The 22,008-nt window shown below is 46.3% G+C and overlaps 1 protein-coding gene across 2 annotated transcripts in view; it reads left to right on the forward strand.

The window, feature by feature from the left end:
- The window catches only part of DNAJB6 (DnaJ heat shock protein family (Hsp40) member B6), a 451,460-nt gene that overhangs the window by 415,643 nt on the left and 13,809 nt on the right, over positions 1–22,008 (forward strand). For both annotated transcript variants that reach the window (XM_078663269.1, XM_078663268.1), the window contains exon 9: positions 7,962–8,168. In XM_078663269.1, the coding sequence (XP_078519395.1) occupies positions 7,962–8,168 (207 nt within the window). The remainder of the gene's footprint in view (positions 1–7,961; positions 8,169–22,008) is intronic.

Raw genomic sequence — 22,008 nt, forward strand, 5'->3', positions numbered from 1 at the left:
AATGACTCGCACTCCAGGGTCCGTGTTTCTCAGTATGTGTTTATTGGCGACGCGTTTCGACTGGACGGTCTTTTTCACTAGCCGTGAACAACTTGAAAAACAGGTAGGAGCACTCTCTGGGTAATTCAATAGATTTCATTATGCAGACGCGTTTCAGTGTAGTGCCTTCTTCAATGCGATTAGATCATAATAAAACACAGCGTGTGTGGTTGGTTTAAAAAGTCCAGCTGTTGCTCCTATTGGTGGAACTCCTACTAATAGGCAGGCAGCTCAGTTCTTACTCAGTTTGTTATAGCCCCAATCGTTGACACACATGTGTCAGTGTTTCTCTCCGATGTAGTTCCATAACATGAGCCTCAATGCCCCATAAGCTATCATTCTCCAATGCACTGGGAAAAAACATTTGCATGCCTTACTCAGGAATTGCAGCCTCATAGTGTTGTCTAACGGGTCTCTTCACCGCTGTGTGTATGGGCCCCTCGCCTGCCGCTGGCTGTCATTTGCAGAAGTCCCGTGGGTGTCCATCATATGGAAGGGCATCCTGGATTTGAATAATCCACGACGTGAGTGGTAGACGGGCTCTGGCAGCGGCGGTTCTGGCATTCCAAATAGATGTATTCACACAACTCCACCCAGGATGCCGAACACACAGCGGGTGCTTCCATGAACGGGGGGGGGGATGGGGTGGATTGGGACCCGTTTTATTATACGACTTGAAAAACAGGTAGGAGCACTCTCGGTGTAATTCAATAGATTTAATTATTCAGACGCGCTTTGGCTTTGTGCCTTCTTCAATGCGATTACATTATGTATATATATTTATATATATATATATATATATATATATATATATACATACAATAAGGCATCCATTTACATAAAAGGAACACACAAAGAGAGGCACATATAAACACGCAGCACACTTGCAGGCACTCATACAATAAGAGACTGCCTGCTTACAAGCACCCACAGGTGTTGTGTAATGCATGACTGTATGGGTGGATGATCAATGGATACATGAATAAATACATGGATGAATAAATGACAGCATGAGCGTAGTTGGATAAATAAATGCTTCGATGGATGGATGGTGTGTGGGTATCCATATATGTATGGAACAATAGGAATGTATGTGTGAATGAATGTAGTGATAGGGAGATGAAATCATACCTGTCACACCGAGAGTGTCTACTGCAGCAAATAATAAGGCAATGGAATGATTGATTGAATTGATGTCAGCCACTGGCAATTACCGTAATTGTAATGTTCATGTCCAGGCATAGGTGCCATGCTCACCGTGCAACAGGACGCAAACTGTATCTCACTGACAAGGCCTAAGGAGGCCAGACCAGTCTTGTGACCTGAAGTGTTCCTATTGGAGTAGAACCAAGAATGATTTGCATATGGCTGATCTCTGTGTGGAGTGGTGCATTGAAAAAATGATGGTCTTGAATGTGGCCCTGACCAATCACCAGTTGTCAAAATTAATTCAGGTATTTCTTCCATCATTTTATTTGTTGCAGCATGCAGTTCCAGGCACTCAGAGTTACATGTAAATTACTTTGATGCAATGCTGCCATCTATTTGAAAGGAAAATAGTACATTGTAATGTCAACAGAAAAGTTTTTCCGCACCCTACCCTTCACGAATACTCATAAAGAAGTATGCTGTTGATCTGTAGCTTGAACCAAGTTACGAGGTTACGAACATGCCGCTTAATTTTTTTTTTAAACATTATCTTAAGTTATGAATCATGTTGAAAAATAATTTTTTTAATTAGCCCAAAATAAGCTCCACGTGTAGTCTGGGAAAAATGCAAAATCTGCATGATCAGAGGCTGACTTTTCGAAGATGAAATAAGGAGATTTGATAGGGGTTTGGCATCTTGAGAAGGTTGGTATGGGCTGGCCCTGGATGCTTGGGCTCTCAGGAGATTTCCCGATTTCCATGCTGGCGTCTTCCCCTCTATTGACAATTAGTTAAAAAAAATTATTTATCTTTGGCAGATAGAAGGACAGCGGCTGGAGTGAAACATTCATCTGGCTCAAAATACAGTCAACCCTCTAAACAAAAGGTGACAGAAAAAGACATTGGGGTAATTCAGAAAAGCATTTATGAGTACAGAAAATAGTACTGGTTGGGTACTTTTAACATATTATTGCAAAAAAGGCCATTACTATCTGAACAGAGGTAGCTCCTCCGCTAAGGTTGAGGTGGTTTTTCTACTGCTTTGTGAACAGTAGAAAAAGGAAAAATAAATTGTTAAGGCAACTTCATTATCATTTTATTTTTCCATACCGAGGCACTATTGCCGGGCTGGGTTGTAGTCACATCCACCAGGGAAGGACTGGTTGGGGCACTTAAGTGCGCATGACGGTTTAGCCGCCCATCTTCGGTGGGCCAAACAGTCATGTCCACTTTGCTTGTTCGCTACTGGCTTTAGTATGCAGCCATATGTGGAGAACATGCTCAGGCTCATAGTCCCAATCTGAGTGACGAACATCACGCTCAGACCAATCAGGATGTTGCTGTCATGGTGCCAGCAGTGCCGTGATTGGCTTAGGGGAACCTGTGTGTTCTTCCTGCTTCCAGAAGGAACAACAAGAGGCCGGAGCTCGATGAAGGCGGCAGCTGGCAGCCAGGTGAGAAATTTTATTGCTATTGCTACCCCTGTGCCTCACCCATACTTTTCGGTGGCAGCCGTCACTGTATCTGAATTAGTTGTATATGAATGTCCCATTTCCGATGTTTTGGGGCCAATTCACAAAGGTGTGTAGTCCAGAAGTGCTACTTTACATACTCCAAAATGCCACTGTGCATAGAATAGGCTGTAGCAAAATATCACTTTAGATATAATTCAGAATTTCTCATTTGTCTCCGTAGTGTGACACAACGTGAGCAAACATTGCTCTTTTAATTTAAGATAACAGACACTTCCCAGTGGTTATACATCCCATACTTTGCTAGTCTTTTCACGTATTGTATACTTGACCATGTCTTAAACTACATACCACCAAACTCAAAAAAGCTGGCCAGGCCAGGAACCTCAGAAGCAAAAATTCCCTCCTTCTCATCCCGCCAAAAACTCAAAAAATAAAAACTGCGACTCTTTCCTTCGCCAGGAGCGCGCCCAAAATCTGGAACTCCATTCCCTCCCACATCAGAACCATTCCCTCCTTTGTAAAATTCAAAAGCCAACTTAAAATCCTGTTTCTCGATAGGAGCACTCAGAGTGGGGTAACAGACTCTAAATTACCGCTTCATCATCATGTCAGTGAGACTACGAAACAGATGTTCCCTCGACTATGAAGCTGACCCCTCAACATCGCAGTGCATTATTTTGATCTCTTTCTCATGTCTAATTTGTGATCTCTGCAATGTTTACTCTGTAAAGCGCTCCAATACCCTCGGGTCAGGCTAGCGCTATATAAAACTACTAAAATAAATAAATACATAAATTAATAAATCTTTACAAAAATTGTAGCATGACCGACTGCGCACCTATCATCAGGGATGAGCCTTGGTTTGTCGATGGTTCTGAATGTGACATTCAGTTTTGAACACAATCTGTTGTCGGGTAGCCTCAGGTATATCCCTTTGATTGGAGTGTACAAAAAATTCAGCATTAATAAATCAAGCATTATGCTAATCTAATATATGTGTAAATGGATGTGCCCGCTCATCGTTACCGCGCGACTAGGAGGTTGAGAACCTACCAGCAGGAACTGCCATGGTAACAGTCTGCGGCAGGAAGTTGTTGTTGGATTAATCAATATGCGTTTGTCAAATTGACCTGTAATATGGGCAAACCAATCTACTGCTGACAGACACCCCCCCTTCCCAAATCTCACAGCACAGTTTATACAGCCTTCTCAGCTAGAGGGAAATTGAATGGCCAGAACAAACAACAGTGAAAAAAGAAGGGCGCGTTGCCCTCACTGCGGTGCATATTGCTTGCTTCTCGCGTATAAAACATTGTGTTCCTCGCCCGTTCAATACTCTGTGCTCTTCAAATGCTCTTAAAGGTTTTTATTTCAAAGACCTTAGGAACAAAATCTATTTTATCAGAAAAAGCGAAAGCAGAGTCAGCATACCCTTTTAGAATAAATGGGCTCTTTGCTTCAGTCCTCATGCTGAACATACACACGCTGCTAGTCTGCCCATCCAAACTTGGAGCTACTAAAATATATATATAATTCATCGTTTATGAAGCCTTTTAACATTTTCACATGTAAATGTCCAGGTATCACTGTGTTCTCTGCCCAATATTTCTTCCTAAATTCTGAAAAAAAAGTCTAAGTTTGTCAGAATTATTAAAATTATCCCATTGTTGGCATGCGCAAAAGGCAACCCGAAAATCAAGGGGCCTCCATTTAATGCAAGGCTTGGGAATATGTGAGAGACAGAAGAGTCTCTGGGCTTCCCTCACAACACAATACAAAAGAATGGCTTGAAGGCCACGTTTGGCGGAACCATGCATCACTGACACGATGTAGTAGTATTCAACATAAGTGGGATGTCTCCCCCCAACCCAAGCTTCAAACATCTTAAGGGAGGGGAGATATATCTTATTAAGAAGAGGATACATATATCACTATTGGACGTAGACTTCTGGAAGCAAAAAGATTTGTTAACTTTAGTCATTAAAGTCTAGGATGTTTTCTGCACTGGCTCCAGTCCCAAATTTAGGAACTGGGGTTTGCAAATTGTTATGTTTGGTTTGCTGTGGCATTATGTACGGAGGACTGCGCTGGACAAAAGACCTCACACTGAACTCCATAGTGCACAGCAGCAGGAGGGCATGCTTTCAAGTCTTGTTCTATTGTACCCTCTGGTAGTAAAATTGTATAGCTGACATGGCCAGGCTAGGCTATAATTAGTTACCCAAATGTATTTAAGATGTGATTTATTTGTGAAAATGTAAACAATTGCCAAAACTCTCCTCTGAACTAGGCAGCTTCAGATTTAGAGGGAGAAGTGGGCACCAGGGTCAGCTGCGCATATTTCCAAAAAGGGCGATTCCCCATTAATGCATTGATAAGACAGCAGGACGCATTCCGTACGTGCTTCCCCTTCATGTTTTTGTGCGGGGAATGTTGCCCTATTATACTTTCAGGCCCTCATTTATGTGATTTTAGTGTAGGGTAGCTGCGCTGCCCTACACCAAAGTGAAACAGCAGGAATGCACCTTATATATACACAATATGGCGCATTCCTGTCCTTTCTCCCTGCGCTGGCGCAGTTTGGCAGCCTAGCACCAATGTAGGCACTCTTGCATTATGGTGCAAGGGTACCTCCCTTGCATGCAGGATTGGTTTAGTGCAGGAACGAACACCTTCCTGCACAAAAACATTCCTAAGAGGCGTTTTCCTCTTTCTATGTGTGCTGCAGAATGCATTGAAAGAGGAAAAAACAAGGAGAAATAAACATATTTCTCCTCATTACGCCTTGCCTCAGGAGGCGTACGAATTTGGCGCTTCCCCGGGTGTACATGATTTTGTAAATCTGGGGCAGCATCAAATCTATCTATCTATATATATATCATACTTATTGGACCTTTGCCAACCCTCTTCATCCATTGGTCTGTTGTTGTGTTATTCAAAGTTTTCTTCTGCTCACTAGAGCATACACTGATTCACTTCACTGTGAGTCACGCCATTCTGTCCTTTCATAAGGAGCTTGTCTGCACACAAAGTAGTTTCCCCCTGTGCCAGAGACTACATTGCAATGTGTGCTTTTTGATATGCTTTTTAGTCAATATTTTTTATATATTGGAAAGGTTCCAGCAACTTACCCAACCGTGAAGTTTTACAAAAACAGCAACAAAACATTCACAAAGTCAAAATTCATAGGGCCAACGAAAAACCTATTGGCTTTGCTAATGCTTGTTCTATATTGAAGCAGTATGGTGCTTGCCTGTAGAAGACTAGACTTTCTGCCCCACTGCTTTCCTCATTACCCGTGATTTCTATCCGCAGCTGCTAATCAGTGTGAAAAAGCCGGGTCCCTATGAGGACTTTTATTAGGGGTTTCTCACCTGCAGCCCATGCGCCCTCAACGCGTTTTATGATCTTAAGATGGATGGCCCATATTAAAAATTTTCTTTTAATATTACATAAAATGGATGGCCCATATTAGAAACTTTCTTTTAATATTACATAAAATACCTTTGCCCCATCATTCACCTGTTAACAGCAGCTTCCACTTTGAAACAGCTCCTATCAAATATTTTAATTTAATATTAGTCCTACTTCTCTTTCTGAGCACGCAGTAACACCCCACTTTACTTGGAACACCATGTAAAATATTCATTACACTTATCCTCCAAGGAGCTTGTTGTAAATTTCCATTGCCATCTGTGTTATAGTTGTAAGAGCAACCACTTGACTTGTTAAACACTACACAAACCAGCTGGTATCATTATGAGGCATTGTTACAAAACGCCTACTCATGTTATGAACAGGGCTGTAAAGCATAGGAGATAAAAAGAAGGTGCCAACATCATCAGAAAATATAACATTTTTATTGGTTAAATATCATTGAAAGCAGACAATCTGAAAAATACTCAGGGCACAAGTCGGGGGAACACGCGGGTGGACGGCGTCCACCCACTTTTTTCACAGGGTGGACGCCGTCCACCCTTCCAAGAAGTTGGGCCCCACTGAAAAAGATGCTGAATTCATCCCGGTGTAATTTCAGCAGCGCCTGCCTTCTGCAACAAGCAACAACATGCAGGTGGGGACGGGGCTCTCTTATTTCTGACTCCTGCTGGGCCCATAACAAAGGCCAAATTTGAGGGGTGATCAGGCCTCCTTTTGTTCGAGTTTCCTGGCTGGCAGCAGTCAGGAGCCTCGCACCTAGAAGCAAATGCAGCAGAGGGAAAACAAAGGCTCACACCTTGTTAGCACTTCACACAGACTTAAGAGAGGCAGCATTTCACTTGGCTCTCTTTAGGAGACATGGATGCCCTGTAAGAATTTCAGATGTGTTAGTCTTTCGCAGCATTTACACAAAATAAATAGCATTTATATAGTGCTTACTACCCCTGAGGAGGCGTTTTAATAATTTAAATATCACTATTTGTTCGTTAAAGCACTATGGGTAGAACAAGCTTTACGCTGACAAAAGGCAACATTGGTTTATGTGAAGCTTACAAAAGTGTTAATCTTCTGCCTAAATCAGGAGGGTTTGCAAGTATACTCAAAATGTGCTCAAATGTACTCATGATAGACATGATAAACATATATGTGAGGGCTTAAGATCTGATGTCACTTCTTGTGATGCCACTTCCTGTGGTGTCATGCGCTGTGATGTCACAATCCGCAATGTCACTCGCCGTGATGTCACGCGCCGTGATGCCACTCATACTGATTAATTAGGTTAGTCCCCCCCACTTCTTTTTTTTAGGACTTGTGCCCTGAAAATACTCATATATGTGGAAAAAGATGATACCAAATTCAAGAACAGAAGACCACACTACATGGTTCCCAGACAAAATGTTCCCTGCAGAAAATGGCAAATATTGACATTGGCAAATGGAACACAATGTGGCCTCCTTTTTAAATAGTGGAAAGCTGGCAGTGATGCGCTGAAGTACATAATATTACATGAAGGCCCGCAGAGGAGATACAGTTCCAGTAACCTGATTTACTTACTAGATATACATTGTAACTGTTCTAGAAGAGACCTTGAAGCTTTTCTCACTCAAACCTATGAATAAAATCTGTCTCTAAGGGCATTTCTAATGGATTACATGAAAACATAGTCACAAATCCAATGGAAAACTGGCTCATTTAACTGGAACATATGTACCTTGAGCATATATGTATTTCTGATCACGTCAGAAAATAAATTAGCTTTGCTGGAATCTAGGGCTTGCAGAAGGAAATTGTAGATTATAGGGGCTTGATAAGAAAAAGCTCCAGGCAGCTGGACTCATTTTCCCTTTGTCTTGTCTGCAGGTGTGACTGACGAAGAAGCGTTCGCTGAGGAGTGCAGACGTCGAGGCCAGAATGCCTTACCCTTTCAGCCGTCCAGCAGTAGACCTTCAAAGCCGCTGAGACCGTCTGCTTACCCCAAGCATGTCGAACACTACAACAGCGAGTGGGTGGACGATGAAGACAGAGCGCGGGGCGCCGGCAGCTGGGAGACGCACGATTGTACAACAGGTGTGAACAGCAAGCTTAACGCGACACATGACAAAGCTGATGTGTCTGAACCAAGGGAGCCTAAAACATCAGGGAACAAATATTGCTGCATATTGACTTAAAGTTAGTTTCTGTAACAGTGTGCTGAGCTTCCATAGCTTTAGATCAATACTACATGGTCGTTGTGATCCTTGCCTAATTATTGACACTGACCCTGAATTGCTTAGGCCCACAATCCAATTCATACCACAACTGGGAGACCCATTTTGGCAGATAATTGTGTGCACAATTTTTGCCGAGCTCGTGATCGAACAAGTCCAATGAACCCTGTATATTGTTCAGTTTCCCATCCCAGGAGTCTGCTCAATGATCTTTGCCCAATTCTGCACAATGTTTAAGGGGCAATATCTGCATAGTGTTCAAGGGCCCGGGTCTGCATAATGTTTAAGGGCACAGGCCTGCATAGTGTTCTGCTGCGTAAATCTTCACAGTTCTCCCTTGCCAATTTTGAGTCATTTTACAAGGCCCTGGTAGGCATAGTGTTCCAAAGGTCTGCACAGTTTTCAGTGACAAAATCTGTACTGTTATATTGCCCAGCATTCGTAGTGTTCCATTTCTCAAGGCTGCATCATTTTTCAGGGCATAAGCCTGCAAAGTGTTTTATCACCCTAACTTGCCCAATGTTTTATCATCCTAGCTTGCACAGTGTTCTAGGACCCTAGTTTGCACAGTGTTTTATCATCCTAGTTTGTGCAGTGATCTAGCACCCTAGCTTGCACAGTGTTCTAGAACCCTAGTTTGCACAGTGTTTTATCATCCTAGTTTGTGCAGTGATCTAGCACCCTAGCTTGCACAGTGTTGTAGTACCCTAGATTACAGTGTTCTAGCACCCTAGTTTGTTATGTTATGTTATGTTGTAAAGATTTTATAAAGCGCACATACACCGGTTGGTTTCATGGCGCTGAGTCTAGGATTAGCCGAACCCAGTGGAAAGATTCTTCATAGGCCTGCACAAACAGCCATGTCTTAAGAGTTTTTCTGAAACTCAGAAGGTCAGACCTGATCTCTTGAGGGAAGGAATCCCACAATCTTGGAGCCAAGGAGGCAAACCTGCATCCCCCTTGTCGCTTTAGCTCGAAGGCGGGGGTTGTCAGTAGCTGAAGATGAGCTGAGCGTAGGTTACGTGAAGGAGTGTACCTTGATATGAGACTGTCTATACATTTGTACAGTGTTCTAGCACCCTAGTTTGTACAGTGTTCCAGCACTCTATTTTGCATAGTGTTAAATTGCCGATTGATTACGTCTAAATAATATTCCTTTGGCTATGACTGCGCATTGTGCTGCTTGCCATGGAAGCCCTCTGTTCCGCTGCCCATGTCGGGGGAGTGAACATCTCCCCAAGTCAGCTCAGTAGTCCATGTGGACTTTAGATCTGACAGACAATGGACAGTCTTTACATTCCAGCCGCCACTGTCTGTAAATCCTTGAAATAACATCATGCTGTGAACTCTACAAAAGGGCGTTGCTTGGAAGCCGGAAAGACCCCTGGTACATCTGCGTGATATCCCATAATCGGCTTCAGGTCCAAGCTATCTCCTTCAAGCAAAAATTACACGCCACAGACACAATTGTAACTTTGGTTGCTGACATCCTTCCTTTGCTGGAATGTCTACTTGCATATTTGGACAAATTACATTTGTATCTGGCAAACCAGACTTTATTTCTTCAGCATTCACAGGCTTAGGGGAGGGACCACTACTTACATTGGCCATCACTCTGTGCATCCCTCTGTGCTTCCTCTTAGTTTTACTTTGCATTTTGTGATCATCTGCAGACTCCACTCCTGTGCCTACTCCTCTTGGTGAATGACCTTACAAGCCAGACTCATGGGAAATTATAGCTGAGCAGCCTGAAGTGAATATGCTGACTTCTCTGTCAATACCTCTAGAGTGGGAGACACCATGGGGTTTGGTAAACACTTCCGAATTATTTACATAAGAATATTAGTACCCCAATTAAATAGAGAAGCATAGGGATTTGTTTCCACAGTATACCTCTGAAATAAAAATGAAATGCCCATGGACTTCCCCAAACACATTAGTCAGCTTTTGGCAGCAAAACATTTGAGGAGCAAACAATTAATTACTATGCAATTCCGAATTAATGACTTTCAAACCTTTTCCTGTTCTGAAAATATGCCAGGTGAAGACTCGTTTTTGTTGCTCCAGTTTGTAAATGTTCATCGACTACAGTGATGTATGAAAACAGGCATTCCTCTGCAATGTTGTGATAGTAGTGGGCATTTTTCAGTGATCTTCTTTCATAATCAATGTAAATACATATATGCGTGCCTGTTGGGGGAACAACATATGAAAAAACCCCTGCCCCCCTTCTCACTGCACTTCCCAATTTAACCTGGCTTCGCCATTTCTGAAAGTCACCCGACATCCCTGGCTCACACATGAAAACATTAACACAAATAAATCTCATGCTTGCCCTCAGTTTAACCCCCTTCACTTAATGACCTGGCACACAGTGCCCCTGCTTGCATGTCTAACACCCAGAGACTCATGTTACACACTCTGGTCCCACTCCTGAGCATGAAACTGACTTGCAGACTGCTGCAGAAACCTGAATATTCCCACAGTTGCACACTGGATACAGAGTTTAATACCCATACCACACATTTTTATTAATGTGGTGATTCTGCATTAAATAAGGAAAATAACTTGACTACTGATAAACAGCAAAAGGCTGAGGTTAATTACTTACAGAAAAATGTGGTAAAGTGTGTTAGAAAAAAAACCTCAAAATCCACTGGTGATGGGAGTAAAGTTGTTACTGAATAGGGCTACTGCTCCACTAATTTTGTGTAGAATTCTAGATGTTTCCTTCAGAGCTTAGATGTGAATTGATTCGAATATTTAAAGTAAGGTTTAATTGAAGTTATAATAATTTTATATATGTTGAGGAAAAACTGTGAAATTATCTTTTGAGTAAAACAATATCTTTTACGTGTAATTTACATAGACATGACCAGCAGCTTGAGAGGGTCTCAGCGGCAAACACATTCTCATAAGAATTCTATGAACTGACCTCGAAGTATCTTCCTTTAGGTTTCAACTCATTTCTCCTAAGGGGATTCTGACCACTAGGATTAGTGCCTTGCTGGGAAACATCATTTACAACGCAACTTTTACCACGCAGTGCTTTTACATCGCAACTTTTACAACGCAAACCATTACAACGCATTGCGCTGGGGGGCGCTCTAGGATAGGGAATAGATTTAATTTACTATCCAACACCTTCCCTAGTGTCCACGGGGACTGGAGTTGGAATAGTAAATTAAACTATTCACTATCCAGCACCCCAAAGCGCTATGCGTTGTAATGGTATGGGTTGTAAAAAACGCGTTGTAAAAGCATGCGTGGTAAAAGCATGCGTTGTAATGTCATACATCCTGCATTGCTATAACCGGTGTCCAGTACTACTTTACCCACGGACCCTTGGTTCCTGCATCACAGCTAGAGCACTTTTACTGTCATTCTTTTAGAATTTGGATTTGGAATCTAATAGCAATCCATGTCAATTCTGAGAATTGTACGTTGGACAAAAACATCACTCAAATAGATCAAGTAACATACTGTTTTCGAAACATAAATTCTGTCCAACGGTTTGGATTCTAGATTTAATTCTGTCTTTTGGATGTAGCAAATATGGTTCCCAATTCTTGTATTGTAGATATCAAATTTTACAAAACATGGCACATTGCTTTTTTGTCTTTCTGTATTGACTGGTGCTTTTAAGTGTCAGCAGAACCCTCTCATTTACTTTGTAGTGCACTCCCCTCCCCTCCTTTTCCCTTCCCACCCCCTTATCACCCCCTCCCATTGATTCCCTTTTGCTTCTCCTCCATTTTCCCATTTCCTCACTTCCCTTCCACTCATCAGCCTGCCCATTGCCTCCTCTAAGTCTTCTCGACACCACCAGACCACATCAAGGCTCGGGCAGGCTATGTATCACACACGTGTATACCTTTGGTTTAACCATCCCTTTTTCAGTGAGTATGATTCGGACTGAAGAGATGAGTCTATACTTTTTAACTACCTGTGCGGTTACTCCTCTCCCGTGCAGCCCATCATTTTTAGATTGCCTTTACTGTTACAGAAGGGGACCAACCATATGTATCTCAATCATAGACTGCACCAAAGTAGTTATCGGCTCCTAACTCCTAGGCCAAGTGCCTTCAACCAAAAACTGCCCAAGTGGCATAGGCTTCCGTGTACCACTATGCCCACTCGCAGATCCACTAACATCTGCAAAGGAAGACCATCGACCAGGAACCAAACCAAGACCTTCCTTCATTCACACACAAATTGCCTGTGCTCCCTTGTGTCTAGCAACATTCCGGTGGCTTTGCAACTTCAATCTTACTATCCCATGCACACAGTTATCATGAGAGTCGGGTGCTGGAGCTATTGCTAGAAACATAGCATTTCGTTCCTTCACATTAACTCAAGTAAAACTTGGTTACCCACAGCAGATTTCTTGACTAGGTGAAGAACCTACTCCATGGTAACTGGTCAAACCTGCTGTGACCCTTGATCTCCTTCATAATAAAAAGTCATTTATTTTTGCTTCTAGTCCACAAAAATCTAGTTCCCTTCTGCCATTCAAACCAACATTGTTCTATACCAAACTCGCCATCTATTTTCCAGTATTGTTGAACAGGCTAATTCCCTAACTGATTCTTGCTCCCTAGATCTTCATTTCAAAGCAACTGCAGAAGATTTAGCCAGGGAAGGTTCCATAACCTTAGCTCTCCCTATCCCTTATTTTTGAAACTGGTGAGGCAGAGTTGGAATGAGGAGCATGGCACATGGAGAACAAATAACGTGCACACAATTATATAACTTCTACTAGTATGATCTGGGCTGCTTATACAAGATCCTTGCACATTCTGAGTATATGGAGAAAAGACAATCGGTGGATATTTAGGGGGCTGAAGCAGTTCTTATTTCTCTTTTGGACTGATTATAGCAGTTTCCATGTAAGGAAAACATGATTTATTGCCACCTTGATGCCTGTATCTTCGATAAAAAAAATGGAGCCAGGTCAGAATCCTCAATTGTAACAATCCAGTAGAAGAGGGAAACCAAACCGTTCATGTAAACCCTTTCTTTTAAAGTCTCTGAGGCCTGTTGAATAGGGTCCAGAGGGCATATACTCAATCAGAATAGCATGACTTTCCCCTCTATGTTAACATGGGACTGACCTGACATTAGCCAGTCCCTGGGAGATGTGAATTATTACTAATCAACGCGCTTTAAATTGACAGTCATCCAGGGGGGTCATCCCAGTTTTGTTAATTTGTATGAGGTTTGAGGCAAGTGTAAGTATGTTCTCATAGACTAGCGCTGTCTCTGTGTGACTTTGGCAGTTACAATGAGCTGCAAACTACTGACACAGCTCAGCAGTTACTGAACTAAAGTTCCTACTGAATTCTAGTTTTTGTAAGGTAGCAGCAACAAGCTTCATCTTGATTTTTGGAACCAGTGGGGATTTAGGAATAAAACACACAAATGCCACAACTAAATGTAAATAACGTATTTAGAAATAAAGGGCTTGATTCAGAGTATGGTGGATGGGTCACTCTGTCAGAAACAGTGACGGATATACCGTCCGCCATATTACAAATGCATTATATCCAGTGCCACTTGTAATACGGCAAATGGGATATCTGTCACATTTATGATGGACTAAACTGCCCGCCAAACTTTAAATCGGGCTTATAGTTTCAAGAGGTGAAGTTTTTTTTTTTTTTTTTTTTTTTAAATTTGTTTTATTGTTGCATCAAAGTATACGGTACATCGTGAATAAGCCGCTGACGTGGCCTCAACATTCAGCCATGCGTGCAACGTGTTTTTCGTTTAAACAACTGGTACAAATATCCATTTCCTCCAAAAATCAGTACATACCATGCAACCATGTGTGTGGGTCAGAAGACCATGAACTTGTAGAGCAAGGAGGACAGTACATGTTAACAGGAGTATAATGTCCCGTCTCAAAGGGCGGTGGAGCGGGGCCTGTATAGTCCATGTAATGGTGGTACCAGAAAACGGGGGGGGATAAAACCGTGGGGGGGAAGCGTGTAGGCGCTAGTGTGGTGGAAATATCGGCGGTGGGCGTCGGGGGGGGGCGGGGGGAAACGAGCCCAAGGGGCTATTCAGCTCGCATTCCAGGAGGGTGGGAAGTCAATCAGGATGCAGGGGGCATCCGGAACCTGCCTCAGGGGGGGGAACAACAGCCAGGCGTAAACGGTCTTCACGGGTCGGGGGGGGGAGAAGGAGTAGGGGGGTCACCCATTCGTGTGGATTGTCGAAAACTGTAGAGAAGCATGGCCCATTCCATGGAAATGGGAAATTTTCGCGCGCCCCTGGCTTCTTCCTCTCTAAGAGCATCTTCCTCCGCCGCCGCCCATTTACTGACCGCCCCCGTCCATGCTGCTATAGGGGGACCTTCCGGGGATCGCCAGCGCATGGCTATGCATCTATTCGCCAGCAGGAGCGCTAAGGACACGAAGCGCCTATGCACTGGGGCTTGCTTAGGGACATGGAGGATACCTAATGCACTGGATTCCCAGGTGGATAGTGTAGTAAGGCCTGTCAGGTCAGACAGCGTGTTGTGTACCGCTTGCCAAAAGGAGTGAAGGTCTGGACAGCTCCAGAACATATGGCGAAAGTCTGCGGCAGGGGAGCAGCATCTGGGGCATAAGAATGGTGTGGAGGGATAGAACTTCTGTAAGCGCGCTGGGGTGAGGTACGCCCTGTGGAGGATATAGTATTGGATGTTCTTGAAGCGGGCATTCCTAGAGACGCGTTTAGGGGCCTCAAGCGCTTTAGTCCATTCCGAGTCATGTAGTGCGCGACCTATGTCCTCCTCCCATGTAGCCCGCAAGGTTGTCAGAGGTGCTTGTGAAAGTTCCCGAATGGATTTATACAGCCAGGTAACTAAGTGGCGTCCCACCCCCATACGCAGGACAGCGTGTATTACTGGATGCGTGTCTGGCTCGCCAGTGTAGAGGTTAAAATGGGGTCGGTATCCGGCAATCAGCTGTCGATACCTGAGGAATTGGCCCGGGGGGAGACCGTATTCAGCGGTCAAGCGGTCAAGTGATTTTAAGTGGCCTTCCTCAAATAACGATTCCAGATCCGTGATGCCGCAGTGCGACCATTCGGTGAAGAATGGCGCCGTAAAGTAGGAGTCTTGCCTGGGGCTGCCTATCAATGGTAACAGCGGGGAATACGGAGGCCTATGAGGGGACAATCGGTGGATCCGCATCATGCACCGGCGCGCTATCCCCACCTGGAGGGGGTACGTACGTCGTGGCTTGGTTCCCGGGAGAAGAAGACGGGTGAGTTCCGGGGTTGCGATTCTGCCCGTCGAAGTGACAGTCTCCTGAGGGTAACGATCCGCCGTCCAGTATGACAGCCATTGGAGTTGTGCCGCGAGGAAATATGACTCGAAGGACGGAGCTCCGAGCCCTCCCAGCGTCGTAGGAAGTTGAAGGGTTTTCAGGGCGACCCTATGGCGGCCCTCGCCCCAGACAAGGGTCCCTAGGAGGGAGTCTACATCGCGGAAGAAGGATCTGGGCGGTATTACCGGCAAATTCGTGAAGTGGTAAAGGAGTCGGGGAAGCATAATCATTTTGGCTAGAGCTATTCTTCCTATCGGGGCCAGTGGGAGCTTATTCCAAAAAGCGACCGCCGGGCGTAGACTGGCAAGTGCCTTACGGTGATTCCCCTCGAAAAGGTCAGCTGGGGAATGATACAAGCGGACACCAAGGTAACGGGGGGCTTCCGCGGACCATGAGAGGGTGTGCGCTCCGAGCCCGACCTCCCGGGGGGGTAGGTTCGGGTGTAAGGGGTAAACTGTGGACTTGTCCCAGTTTACCTGTAGTCCCGAGGCCTCTGCGAAGTCCGCTAGTGCCGTTCCTATAGGGGTCATGTCCGTTTCGATGTCTCGGACGTAAATGAGAAGATCATCCGCGTACATGGATACGCAATGCGTACTGTCTGCAAGTGGAATGCCCCATTCCATCCCTTCCCGGCGGAGCCGAACCGCCAGTGGTTCGACTGCTAGCGCAAATAAGAGAGGCGACAGGGGGCACCCTTGTCGCGTACCTCGCCGAACTGCGAACGCCGGTGATATGCGTTTCCCGATACGTACCCGCGCGGTCAAGTCGGTGTACAAGAGGCGTGTGTACGCCATGAGTGTTGGGCCGATATTCAGGCGTTGCAAGATCGAGAAGAGATAGGGCCAGGTGAGGGTGTCAAACGCCTTCTCCAGGTCCATAATGAGGCAGGCGGCGCGGGGAAATCTGTCACGTATCTGGTCTTGAACGTGGAAGATTCGGCGGAGGTTCTGGGAGGTGTTCCTTCCCGGAACAAAGCCGCATTGGTCTGGGTGGACCAGCGGGCGTATGATCTGCGCATAACGGTCAGCCAGAATTTTCCCCATGATTTTACAGTCGGCCGACAGGAGCGTGATGGGGCGATACGACCCCATGTGGAGTGGGTCTCTGTAGGGTTTGGGAAAGGTGACAATCACGGATTCCCGCAGTGACTGGGGTAATCTCCCTAGATGAAGAGACGTCTCGAGCACCTGTGATAAATGGGGGACTATTAGAGGCGAGAAAGTCGAGTAGTATTCCAGCGGGAAACCGTCCAGTCCCGGCGCTTTATTCCGGGACATGGCACGAATTGCCTGGGTAATGTCAGAGGGTTTTATCCTGGCGTCGAGGGCGCGCTTGTCTATGTCCGAGATTTTGGGCAGCGTCAGTGGGTCCAAAAAGCGGTCCACAGAGAATGGGGAGGATTGGGTCGGGGTCCCGTACACTTGCGTGTAGTGGCGCTGGAACGCCAGGAGGATCTCAGCCTGCGAGCGTACCAATACACCATCCGGGTTGATAATATCCGTGATCGGCTTGATTTCGGTGTCCTGTTTCGCCATCCAGGCTAGTAGCGTTCCAGTCTTGTCCCTGTCCTTATGAACCCTAGAGGCGTAAGCCCTAAAATTGTATCTGCGGAGGTCAGCGCAGGCAGTCTGATACTCCGTCTTCGTCTTGGCCATGAGTACAGCGTGTTCCTCCGAGTCGTCAAGCCGCTTAGTAAGCGCGGCCAGAGATTGTTCCGAGGTTTGGAGCGCCCGTTCCAAGGTGCGACGCACTCCCACCACCTGTTGGATGCATTCCCCTCGCGCCACCACCTTAAACGCATCCCATTCAACCAGTACCGACGATGCCGTGTTAGTGTTGTGCGCAAAATAATCGCGGATACTGGATTCGTGAGCGTCTCTGAATACTGGATCTGAAAGGCAGTCCCTAGGGAGACGCCAGGTGGGGACAGGTGGGTGCGGGGGGCGCCAGGTTAGACGGATGATATGAGCGTCATGATCCGAGAGGATCCGACCTAGGTAATCCATGGAAGTGATCTTAGGGAGGATAGGTGCAGAGCAGAGGAAACGGTCCAGGCGGACCCTAAGGTTATGTGGGATCGAGTGAAAGGAATAAATGCGAGCCAGTGGGTGTAAGTGTCGCCATGCATCAGTGAGTGCCCAGTGCGTGGTCCATGCCCTGAAGAGTTCTGCCTGTCGGGGAGCCGGGGAGTGTGCGGGGGGAGAATGTGAGCGGTCCAGGGTGGGGTCCAGCGTGCAGTTATAGTCACCTCCCAATACCCACGGGACTGCAGTGAACTGGGCCAGAACGCCCGTGAGGTGATCCCAGAATTTATCCTGATCTATATTGGGGGCGTAAATGCTGCCAAGGAGTATACCCTGTCCATCAAGTATTCCCTCTAGGAGCGCATACCTGCCCTCTCTATCTATCACCCGTCGGAGCTCTCGGAAGGGAGTACCTGGCCTAACCCAAATTAACGCGCCGCGTGCAAACGCTGAATAGTGTGTGGCACAGAGGGTCCCTCGCCATTTGAGCTGCAGGCGAGAGAGTTCAGTGGCGTTCATATGCGTCTCTTGCAGGAACGCAATATTGGCTGACATACGCTTAATGTATGAGTAGACAGTGTAGCGTTTGCTGGGCGTGTGCAGGCCTCGCACATTCAGTGTGAGGATATTAATGTCTGACCGTGAGTCTGCCATTCATACGGTGACAAGAGTGGGAGAGGGACCCCCTTGAATCCCCCGTCGGCCGCCAGTGTGTATGCGTCTCGAGTATTTCTAATGCGCCATGCTTCCACAATCATGGGGGAGGGACTCAGGGAATTAACCGTAAACAGAACTTTGGGTGGGAAACAGTCCCAATACTGAGGATATTTCACCGGAGGTGGCATATCCAAACAAATGTCCCACTAGGGGAAAAATACAACGGGTATCTGCGGGGGTGGCAGCGTGTGTCGCTGCTGGACCTGTGCGCGGGTCGGGCTCTGGTAGGATAAGCGTCTATCGCTCGCAAGCGCTCACAATTATTAAACAAAACAGTCTAGGCTCCTAGACTTCGCGCAACACAATAGGTCACCATGAGAAGGATATAACAGTGGAAAGTTCTTTCATCATGAAGAGGTGCCAGGTTGAGTGGCCAGGGTAGCGTCCGAGGTTTGTATCATAACAAGGGGGGAGGAGATCGGTCCAATTCCCGACATTGTTCCGTCGCTGTCCCGGTCTTTCTCTGGGGTGAACAGGTGTGGATGACCCTCCAAATCCGACACCATGGGTGACGTGTGTAGTCCAGTCACCGCTCTCAAGGCCTCTCGTCGTTCTTGCATGATTTGCGTAAGATCGGGTGAGCCCGTAGGGGATGATGCTGGGCTTTTGGGGCGGCCTGCTCGAGTGCGGCTCGCACCTCGTCTCCTGGAGCGTCTGAAGGCGTTGTTGCGTGCTCTCTGGGGTCCAGGATTAGGGATTGTTGGGCAGTGGAACTCAGTCCATTCCTGTGCTTCCTCCGCCGTGTTGAAAAAGAGGGCTTTCCCCTTGTGTAGTACTTTTAGGCGGGCCGGGAACAGCAGAGAGTATTGAAGGTCATTTGCGCGGAGGCGCCTTTTGACGTCGAGGTAGGTGGAACGCTGGTGTTGGATCTCTCGGGCATAGTCCGGGAACACCATAACGTGTTGGTCTTCCACTTGTAGGGGGCCCGCCGTCCGGGCCGCACGAAGCACCGCATCGCGGTCCCGGAAGTGTAAGATTTTAGCCAACATGGGGCGTGGAGGGAGGCCCGGCTTGGGCGCCCGGGCTGGGACCCTATGTGCTCTTTCAATGGAAAAAAAGGCCGACCTTTCCGCCTCCGGTGTGAAAGATTTGGTCCAGAGCTCCATGTACGTAAGGGGGTCCGAGTTCTCAATGCCTTCCGGCAAGCCCAGGACGCGGATGTTACAGCGTCTCGAGCGCCCTTCCAGGTCCACCGTGCGTTCCTCGAGGGCCGCCACGCGGTGCAGGACTTCCTTCAGTTCCGCCTCCTGTGTTTTCATCGCAGGTTGCAGCTCGGTCACAATCCGTTCTCCGTCTTTCACTCTGTCCGCCAATTTGCGGTGGTCGTCGCGGATTAGATTGATGTCCGTCGTCAGGACGCCCAGTCTCTCCTCCATTGATAGGCGGGATAATTCGATTGCCGCCAATACTTGGTCCAATTTTGCCGAGAGTGTGGGGTCGGTTTGCGACGCGTTGGCTTGCGTCCATGTTCTCGTTTGGGGCATCCTCTCGGGGGCCGTCTCGGGGATAGTCGTTGTCTGCGTGGGTCTCGGCTTCCCCATGAGTGCAGTTAGAGATGGGGGGGGGCTTGCCCTCCGCGCGTTCCGTAATCCGTAAACCACCTCTCCTCAGTATATCCGGGTGGGCAGTAGCTCAGGGTAAGTCGGGCCCCCAGCCTCTCCCGGTCTCGGGGCGGACACTGCGTTCCCCCCCTCCAGGGAACCTCTGCTAGGGTAATGCGCGGTAGCGAGGGGGTGACAGCCTAGGTGTCAGGAGATGCACAGCAAATGGTGACTGCTCCCACTGTCCAGGTTTCTCCGGGGACAGGGTGCTTGGCAGCGAGGTCCGATCCCACCCCCCTAGGCGACCCCGGGGGTCGACGAGCAGGCGATTCAAGAGGTGAAGTTGTTATACTTTCCCAATCACTGCATAAATACACAAAAGGCAAACTGGTATTAGGGTGGAAAATCTAATGATAAAATGCAGGTTCCATTCTTTGGGAATCATCTGCCTTTTTGCTCACAGTAGTCTTCTGACAACAAGGAATGTGGCTTTAAGGCCTGATAGACTAACTTGCATCCTGAGTGTTGGTGGTGGGGTATGCTGTTGATGTGTCAGAAGAAAGGAAACCCAGTAGGAGGGAGATTTTAGTTTCTATCTTGGAAGAGGAACAATGTAGGTAATGGATGTTCTGTGACCTGATGTCAATACTTTCAGGCTTTTACAGGCATCATACTTTAGTGATAGAGGCTGTGGCTCTTCACCAGGAGAGCTAGGAATTGATTTTGTTTATGGGTGCCCTCCAATTATATGGTAGTTTTGCCTTTTAAAATCTCCACCTGGACCCAGTAACTCTGTTTAAGCCTTGGAAGCAGAAGCAAAGTTTCCTCGTTACCTGCTGATGGGCACTATGTTTAGTCCTTACTTCCACCTGACTCTCTGGACTTGGTACCAAGACTAGAGACGATCGCCTCCCCATTTACAACGCTTAGGCATAAGCATTCCCTAAAGCAAATAAAATACATGAATAAACGTATAAATAACGTTGACTACCAATCCTAGTGGAGTTCTTTGTCTGCTATAGAATGTGGAGCCAACTATTTGGAGAAGAAGATGCTCAAGCCTGGAAGTAGTTGTCTGAAAGCTATCTGGTCCTGTAGATGGATAAGCCTGCATTTTACCAGGAGACTCTTTGCAGTCCTGACATTTATGGAGGTTGGGAAGACCGGCTGAACAGTTTCCGATGATCCTACAAAAATTATTACCAAGAAGACTGATTTTACTAAAGTTTTGAACATCTTCAAAGAAGCATTTAGCGAGTACTACAACTACTGTTGTGATACTGCCACGGACACTTCCTACTTCCTGTAAAATATATTAGCTTTAGCAGAGGAAGATAGAGGTGATCAAGCCATTCCTATGTGTAACCTGCTGGGATGGCAGAAGTAGCTTGTCCTACTCAGAGAAAGTTCAAGCCCATAATGTATGTCTATCAAGTGCCTTTGTAACTCCAGTCCAAGCTCCTAGAGTATAAGTAGACACTCTACTGGTACCTTTTGTAAGAAAGTACAGGCTCTGGAAAAATCACAGAAGAGAACCAACTGAGGGAAGGCATGAGAATATCTGTATTGGCTGTTGATGTGTACTTCTCTCTGTTGGACTTTTAGTATCCATGATTTTGTGTCTTCGCCAAAGGTTCCTTCTCAGTGTAAATCAAACCTCTCAAGTTTGGACAAAGTCCTTAACCTTGCCTGATTACATACACTTATATGTTGGCTTCACCTGAGGCCTGGGCCCTGTTAAGTGTCTCACAAAGAGAGAAATGCAATTGGACATCCACTGAAAAAGGCACATTTCGATCAGTCCACTTCTGGACTCCACCAACAGATTTAGAGGGACACCGCCAACATATTCCCAAAGTGGAGCTGAACTAAAATGGAATCGGATGACCAGCCAAATTTAGGGTGGTCAGTTGGATGCCATTTCTGATATTATCCTTTCTGTGCAGCATCGCCTCCGAAACCATGACTCTCGCACACACCCTTTTCAAAATGTCACCAAAGCCACTTTCTGAAAATCTCCCAGCGCGTAATTCATATTTTTTGTGTATGTCATGAAAATTAACCACCATTTTGGGGGTCATTCTCAGGCCCTTCTTTGGTGA

This window comes from Lissotriton helveticus, chromosome 10, assembly GCF_964261635.1.
Source record: "Lissotriton helveticus chromosome 10, aLisHel1.1, whole genome shotgun sequence".
NCBI classification, from domain to species: Eukaryota; Metazoa; Chordata; class Amphibia; order Caudata; family Salamandridae; genus Lissotriton; species Lissotriton helveticus.